At 36.9% G+C, this 9,092-nt stretch overlaps 1 protein-coding gene across 1 annotated transcript in view; it reads right to left on the bottom strand.

Annotated features, from left to right (window-relative positions):
• Positions 1-3,296: 3,296 nt before the first annotated feature.
• Positions 3,297-9,092, bottom strand: part of LOC106054399 (ras-related and estrogen-regulated growth inhibitor-like) — a 42,540-nt gene continuing 36,744 nt past the window's right edge. Inside the window, exons 4-5 of the mRNA XM_056045214.1 lie at positions 8,147-8,308; positions 3,297-4,475 (exon numbers count right to left, since the gene is read on the bottom strand). Coding sequence (XP_055901189.1) covers positions 4,227-4,475; positions 8,147-8,308 — 411 coding nt within the window. The 3' untranslated portion in view covers positions 3,297-4,226. The remainder of the gene's footprint in view (positions 4,476-8,146; positions 8,309-9,092) is intronic.

The following is a 9,092-nucleotide window of genomic DNA, read 5'->3' as shown; positions in this document are numbered from 1 at the left end:
CTTCAGTGACATTGGACCCAGTGATTCCCCTTGTCTCTTCAGTCAATGGTCATGGGCTAGAATGTTTGGACATCACACAATGGATAACTCAACTTGTCTTTTGCTAACTCCTTATGTTCAAAATTATGAAGTTCTTTCACAACAGAGTTTTCCTTCCTAGGCAATATTCATTTGTTAATTAGAGACGTGAAGTCATTGGACTATCTAGTGGAACTGGTTCCATGCTCATAAGGCTATTGGAAAGGGAGATTACTTATATGTGTTAGTCCTAGCAAACTAGCCTAGAACAATACATGCGGCCAACTATAATGGAGTTACCTTTAACCACCATTTTCTTCTTTCACTAAGTCTTGTTAGCAGACTTGCTCGAGGCCTATTGGAAATAGTAGACCAAGATGAATGACATCCAGAGAACGTGAAACAACTTTTAATTATTATTTTTTCTATTAAGTTGAAAGGAGCGAGCTGTCCAACTCTTTTGACAGCTATGTGGAGGATTTGATTTCGAATACTGATTTTAACTTGTGGTTTTAAAATCGGGTTTGAATTCCAGATCCAGGGGCCCCCTAAAAATGCCAAGGCTTCACCAAGATTCGCACCGGGGCCCCTCGATTTGAAAGTCAAGCGCTTTACCGCTGATCCGCCATGCCCCCAACAGAGATTAAAAAGAGTTTTATCTCTTTCTCTCCTAAGTGATTTGATTCCCATTAAACTAAATTGGCTTTTGGATTTATAAACTTAATTTGATTTGTGTAAAAAGAGCATGCATTCTCCTATGCATTCAATACCAAACAAAACATTTTCTGATAACAAACAAAAAAGTTATAGAAGTTTAATCATAACAGGATAGTGAAATACAAATGAGCAAAACGAATAATACTATCGGAACGAGAAAAAATAATTACGGAGAGAAAGAGTTAAAAGCTTGATGCAATTCTTTAATTCTTTCATATCATGTTCGAGGTACAAAATGCATTGACTATGATGTATTGAATACATTCATTTGAATTCATTTCTAAATCTGATATCCACAAAGCTGGCATACTCCATGATGACTCATAATGAAGACAACATTAAAACAAACACACACACACACACAAAACAACGAATGAAAGTTTCTGATAGGATACTTTTGAGAATTATTAACTACCATTTTGAAGATGTGCAGTAAAACCACAGACAACTTCACGAGTTGGTTGATACTTTATCCATTTGCACTTAGTGCGCACACAAACAGCAATCTATATAACACTTAAAACAACTCATTCCCCTGCCTAACAACAAAGATTTTGTTATTGAAATTCTTATTCAATGAATGCACTTTATAAAATATTGTCCTTCCAAGCCTTTTTGCTTTTTTGTCTGTCTAATTCGTAATCTGTAAGTCTCAAACTTAAAATAATATGGAAAGACACAAAATCAGACTGATGCGCTCCCTGGTCATGGCTACATTCTTATATGCTTGCGAGTCTTGGACGCTGACTGTAGAGCTAGAGAGGAGGATCCTAGCAATCAAATTGAGATGCTACAGAAGGATCCTAGGTATCACATTTAAAGACCGCATCACAAACAAATAGATTAGAGACAGGGTTACTGCAGCGATTGTATCCCATGAAGACCTGCTAGCTATCATAATAAAACGCAAGCTAAAAATCTATGGCCGTATTACAAGGTATTCGGGGCTCGCAGAGACTTTCCTTCAGGGAACAGTACCAGGAAAAAGAAGAAGAGGCAGACAGAGAAAGAGACGGGAGGACAAAATACAAGAATGGACGGGCCTGACATTGAAAGAGGTTCTAAGGCAAAAGACAGAGAGGAATGGAAAAAGACGGTCGATAAATCGTGCATGGTGCCCCAATGGTCCAACAGACTAAGGGATAGGTAAAATTAAAGGTAAAAGTCTCAAGCAAAAAAACAACAACAAAACTTTGCTAAATAATTTAGGGCATAACATCCTACCTAATGAGTGCATGAAACAAGAGAAATAGAGTTTGAAGCATTTAATATTTAAAAAAATTATGATTAAACATGACATGTGACTTATAACAGCACTTAGGAACCAAGGTTATTGAAAGTAGAAGGTGAAGAAATTGTGACAAGACCAGGGCCCAGGAACGGACTGGCTATATGGGCATTCGGACTAATGCCCTGTGGGACGGTACCCAAATAGGTCGGTAGAGCCAACGAAAAGACCGCTCGGATGCCACCATGACATGTAGGCCTACTAAATTGTTAAAGGTTTTATAATATTCTATTATAAAAGTGATTCCGTGAGCGTCTTGTTTAAAAACAAAATCTATACAGTGTAATACTAATTTAACCTAACACATTTTCCGATAGAATGTAACAGCCTACATCCGTAGTCAATACTACTAGTAGGCTTCATCCTACACACTTAGCGATTAAAAAGCAACATAAGGCCGATATTTATTATAAAGATATAGAGCATGCGTACAGTTATCGAACACCAACTTAAAATAATGATTTTGAGGACAGGTAGACATAGAGATGGATGCCCAACATGATATACAATTTGTGGGCCGGATTGTATATCCTCCATGGGGCCTATCTATATCGCCTTATTTTCTTCACCTACTGCTCTCAATAACATTAGCACCTTAATGCTGCTATAATTATATGCTACATTTCCTGTTAACTAAAACGAAAGAGAAGAAAGGTCAACATTTTGATCATAACCATTTAGAATATAAACATTTTCATAAAATAACTTTAGGTTTGAAGCATTTTTTGTAGCCTTTATAAATTTGGAGAAAACTCATTGGTAAAAACAATCAAAAATGTGATTTTGGTCTCTTGAAAATGCTGGCATATTTTTGTTTTTAAATTAAAGCACGATTTAATTAACTGAATGATGCAATTTTCCACCAAAACTTCCTTTAAAGAAAATTAAAAAAAAAAAAAAAAAAAACTTGCGCAAGAGCAGACGTCGCGAATAACGAATGTTGAATCATGGAAAGTCATTGGTGCACACCAATCGGTAATTCCCGTTTCCTTTAAAAACTATAACATTTGTATTCGCAATAAAAGTGTCATGGCGTCTTGACAACCAACTAATGCAAGTAGTCAGGCTTCAGAACAAACGTAAAAAAAAAGGGGTTGATGGACTGTAAATCTACTAGACTAGAGGAAGGTCTTTCGTTGGACTTTCAGCAGACACACAGCTCCTCAGGACATTAGCTGTAGTAGAAAGTGCGATAAATTAAAGTCAGTTTAACATATATATATATATATATATATATATATATATATATATATATATATATATATATATATATATTTATATATAGGAAAGATCGTAGACTTTATTTAAAAATGAAAGAACTCGTTTTGAAAAAGAAAAAACTGGGATATCATTAGGTTGAAACAATTATACAATAACGCCATATGTTGTTACATTTTATTTACATCACTCGTCTATTCATCTCACATTTACTGCATTTCAGTCAAAAGTCAAAAACAATGTTCCGAAGATCACCGGTACATGGGTTTATAATTATACGGAAAGATCAATGAATCCAACACATTCATTAACATAAAGCAAGAGATTCAACTTAGCCGTATTAGCATAGTAGTACAAAGTCTGTGTTTAAGAGTTATATACACAAATATACAATTTACACTACAAAACCTTTATTATTTGTTTATTAATGATCTGAACTTGTGCAAATTTCAACTTTGACATCATAGAACTCGCCACTCATAGAAGGGGAAGGTTAATAGATGTTCTGATGTTCTAGGACAAGATAAGAATCGTGGGGCCTTTAAAAGCAGACTCAGTTTAGCAATCGTAGGCCTACTTTCCAAGTCTCAACGATCTAATATCATCCTTTCTATGTAATTGTTAAAAATTGCACAAATTGTTAGACAATTTTTCTCATGGGTAATAAATAATAATATTATTAGTATTAGCACCGTTTCTGCTTAAACGTTCACGTTTCAAGATAATTAGTTCTAGAATTTTCACCACTATCAGAATAAAATAGTTAATGAATACTAATATAATTTTCTCTCAATTACTTTGAGAACTTTAAAGGATAATAAGCAACTTTTAAATGATTAACTTGAAAAACAAAATAAAGATCTACATTCGGGATTCCTTTTGCATTGCGAAAAAAAAAATTACATGGATTTAACAAGAATAAGAGAAGCACCGTAACATGAAAGAGACTAATCCAAGTTAATAAAAACGGATGGTTGGTCAAATGTCATGAAGAATTTCCAATTTTATTCAGCATCCTGTTGAAGACATGTTTCACTTGTTGGGCAGACGATCTTCTCCTGCCTTTCGTCTCAATGGACTTCCGCCTTTTGATGTCCCGATGAAGTTCGTAAAACACTTCCGGTATGTCTTCCCCGCCGTCGCTGGCAGACGTTTCAAAGAAACCACAAGAGAGTTCAACGGCCAGGGCCTCCCCTTCTTCAGTGGTAACTCTCCTTTCATGAAGTAAGTCCACCTGATGGACGAGAAGAGGCAGAAAGATGCGTAATTAGTCTCATCAGTCTCTGATTTCCCGCGCACACAAGTACATACGTAGGCTCACACACACACACACACTTTCACACACACACGCACTCAAGAAAACGAGTGAAAACCCAGATACATTGTAAATAACAATTATGTTATAATTTAATGACAATATCAATCTGTAAAAAATCGCTCCAATTATGCAGTTGAAAGAAAAAAATGGCTTTATTTACTTCTAGAGCTGTTGTCCATTTTGTTCTAAAGAGCTACTCATCAAGCAAATCACCGAGAAAGAAAAGAAAAGACGGATCAATCACCGGTAGAAAAATGTCTAGAACTAGGTCATTAGGTCACGACAGGTTTATCGTGCTCAGTGACACGATGTTTTCTTCCTATTCTATCGCACCAAAGCTGCATTCTTTTAGCACTAAGAGGGATATATCTGTACTTCGAACGCAACATTCAGTTAAGAAAATATATTTTTATAGGCTGACTATTTGAGACGGGTGGGAGGTTGAAGACATAAGGGCGTAGTTTGGAAAAGTGCACATATCTAAAAGAAGATTATGCAGACCACCACTGTAAATTTTTTTTTTCTGTTTTACATGTTTCGGATTTTTATTTAGATTATTTTTCTCATTAAAGATTCTCTATTCTTTCGGTTGTTTCTGCGCTCTAGGTCACTGCGGAGCCTCGTGAAATACTGCACTCTTCATTAATCATCGGACTCAAACAGAAACTATATTATTATTAGCGGCCCCCGAAAGGGGAAATATATTATTATTAGCGGCCCCCGAAAGGGGAAAAGACGCTATTAGTTTAGTGCGAAATGTCTGTCCGTCTGTCCGTCCGTCCCGTTTAGATCTCGTGAACTAGAAAAGATATTGAAAATCCGACATCACAATATTTTAGACCATTCAAAGTTCTGATGCAACGGCTACTTTTTTTTTTCTGAAAGCGAAAAATCTAATTTTTAAAATCAGTTATGCAAGCAGATTTTAAAGAGAAAAAGCTAATTAGTATGCATGATAGATTAGACCTAATTTAAAACGAATAGTAATCTTGTAAACTTTATTTTCCTGAACATTTAATTTATTTCTAGAAGTAGTTTTTTAGGATTCGAATAAGAGATTGAGCCTTTTCAAAACAATTAGATCAATTATAAGACACCAGTTAGGCCAGGGGAGTCGCGGTGGCTGAGCGGTAAAGCGCTTGGCTTCCGAACCGGGGGTCCTGGGTTCGAATCCTGGTGAAGACTGGGATTTTCAACTTAGGAATCTTTGGGAGCCTCTGAGTCCACTCAGCTCTAATGGGTACCTGATATTAGTTGGGGAAAAGTAAAGGCGGTTGGTAGTTGTGCTGGCTACATGACACCCTCGTTACATCATTTGCCACAAGGTCTAAAAGGGGAACTAGTTATGCCAGGTTCACATCTAAATTTACATTCACTTTCACCTATTCTTTGATCCGCGTGACCGTTGGGGCACTACACAAGATCTGTTAACCTTCTTTCTCCATTTTTATCTCTCATTTGTCTTTGAAATAATTTCATTTGGATGTTCTTTCTGAAAATATTGAAGCCTGCCTGGGTGGACCTCTACGGGGGCCGATTTTGAGTTTGTCTTTTGTAACCTTGTTATTATGTTAGAAATGAACGAGTAGTTATTCTCTGGCGCTGTCAGGGTCGAGTTTCGCTAAAGTCCCTTTAACAGTTTCCACTGAGGAATTTTCTGGTGATGTGGCAGGTCTGCAGCAGTACCGCCCTCCGACAGGCAACGAGGATGTTCCTAGGAATGTTAAGGGCCTTGAATGTGTCTGTGAGGTCAGTTGTTATTAACCCCTCGGTTGATATAACAATGGGGTATATTGTTATTTTGGACAATTTCCACAGACGCTTAATCTCCAAGCCTAGGTTCCCATATTTTCTTTGTTTTTCTAACTCAGTTTTTCTTAAATTATGAGACAGTGGTACGGCGATATCGATAATGGTAGCGTTTTTTTTTTCTTTTTTTATCGATGAACAGCAGGTCCGGGCGTTTTGTCGGTCAGAATAGGCCTATTCCAGTACAGCAGATGTTCAGTAGACTCCAGAACCTCTTGTGGAGAGTATTTATAATAAGGGGGAGTGTCCTTACCGATCAAATTGTACATCAAAGCCAGGTGTTGGTGTATTAACTTTGCAACTTGGTTATAGTGACCTAGGTAGGCTGATTCTGATAGGGCTGGACATCCTGCCATAATGTGTTTAATCGACTCGCCCACATTTCCACATTTTCGGCATTTGTCGACAACATCGAGTTTCAGGATGTTTCTCGTAATTTTTTGTCCTAATTACTCTGTCCTGTATTGCTGTAATAAAGCCTTCTGTTTCAGGGTAGAGATGACCTGCTTTGAGCCATGTTAAGGAAGCAGCCTTGTCGATGTTGTTCCCATGTAATAAAGCCGGACATTTTCCGTGGAGTGTTTTTTCTTCCCATTGGCGAATCTCATGCCCTACGTTGTCCAAACCGACATTGACATCAGGTTTGTGTAGGTTCAGAGGGGTTACTTCGCAGTCATATTTGCGTAGAAAGGAAACTAATTTGTTGCTGGAGGCGAGCAGTTTTGATCGTATTTTTAAAACTTGCATCTTACACAGTTTGAAGATGTTCTGTAATCCACGACCCACATCCTTCCTGGGCAGGTATAACCTTATGGTGGAGGACTTAGGGTGTAGGCATCGAAATTTGGTTAGTAATTTTCTAGTGTGTCTGTCAATGTCATGTAGGTCGGTGTCAGTCCGTTTGATCACACCGAACGTGTAAAGGAGCACTGGGAAGGCCCAGCTGTTAATTGCAGTGATGAGATTACTGCCAGACAGTTTGGTGTTGAGGATTTTATTAACTATTTGCTTATATTTTCTAAGAAAGTCCTCTTTTAATTTCTTATGGTTTATCTTGGCATTCTGGTTTATTCCAAGATATTTATAAAGAGAGGCAGAGTTCAATTCCTCGATGCCTTCAAATGCAATGTTGGTGTTCGTTGCCTTGCCCTTTTTAATGCTTATGATGCCACACTTATCCAGGCCAAAAGACATACAGATATCGTCACTAAAGCATTTTACCGTTTTGATTAAGGTGTGTAATTTTTGTTCGGTTTCTGCATATAGCTTTAGATCATCCATGTATAATAAGTGGGACACACATTTTGTACATTTAGTGTCAACCCTAAAACCGTTTGTAGAGTCTTGGAGTAATGTAGATAGAGGATTAATCGCTACGCAGAACCAGAGTGGAGATAGTGAGTCACCCTGGTATATACCTCTTCTTATGTGCACAGAACCTAGTTTATCACGATTAAGGTGCAGATTTATCTTCCAATTATTCATACAGACTTTCAATAGTTGTTTTATTATTATTATTATTATTATTACTATTATTATTATCATCATCATCATCATCATCATCATCATCATAATCAACATCCCATTAAAAAATATCTACTTTTTTCAAAGTTTGACAGTTTTCTCAAAATGACATATTCAAACGACATTCAAATGACAACAAAATAACTTATCCTAAATGACATCTTCAAATGAACATACTAAAATGACATTTACAAATGACAAATCCAAAATGACAAATCCCTCCCAAGATTTTGTAATTTCTAGGAGCCACTTACCTTGTTCCCGACTAGCATGCATAACACGTTGGTTTTCTTCAACATGTCCAGGTGGTGTTTGAGATTGCCAGCCGCCTCAAAGCTCTGCCTGTCATTGATGGCGTACACTAAAACAAAGCCGTCTGCCCACCTGGCATTACCCTCCTGCTGCATGGTGTCTTCCTAAGTAGGAGAGAGACAGCAAAGTTTTATAATATTAATAAAGTTATAGTGAAATCAAAGAGTTGAAAGAATACAAAAGTTATAGTGACATCAAAGTGTTGGACAAAGTTAGAGGAATATCAAAGAGTTGGAAGAATACAAAAGTTATAGTAACTTTAAAGTGTTAGAATAATAGAAAAGTTATAGTAATGATATAATAGAAGACATGAATCTTCTAACTCGTGAGTCACTAGAAACTAATAAACTTTAAATTTTGACAATGTCTAAAACTGAAAAGAAAAAATGTAACAAGAAGCGAAAATCCTTGATTGATCGTATTGCAGGATTACAATTATTACATTGATACTATCAAGAGCTCCATCACCCTTCGCCTGTACAATAGTTTGATGAGCTATTGGCGTGCCACACGTGATCTGTCGACCGTCTTTCTCCATTCCTCTGTATTTTTGTCTTGAATATAATCTCTTTCAATGACAGGCCCGTCCATTCTTTTATTTTGTCTTTCCATCGCTTTCTCTGTCTCTTTTTTCCTGGTGCTGGAAGGAAGGTCTTTGCGAGCCATGAGAACCTTGAGATATGGCTGTAATATTTTAGTTTGCATTTTTTTTTACTGCAGTCAGCAGGTCACCTTGAGGCCCTTTTTGCTATGTAATGTTTTTTTTTTTTGAATCTCCATCAAAGAATGTGTAATCGACATCCATGACATGAGAATGCTATTTCTTTATGTGGATCGTTCATCATGTCTTGAAGCTTTGAGTGGATATTGTAAGCTACCAGGCAAAGA

This window comes from Biomphalaria glabrata, chromosome 10 (assembly GCF_947242115.1).
Source record: "Biomphalaria glabrata chromosome 10, xgBioGlab47.1, whole genome shotgun sequence".
Taxonomy (NCBI): domain Eukaryota; kingdom Metazoa; phylum Mollusca; class Gastropoda; family Planorbidae; genus Biomphalaria; species Biomphalaria glabrata.
The sequence above is the reverse complement of the archived record's forward strand: the minus strand, read 5'-3'. Positions and strand labels throughout refer to the sequence as shown.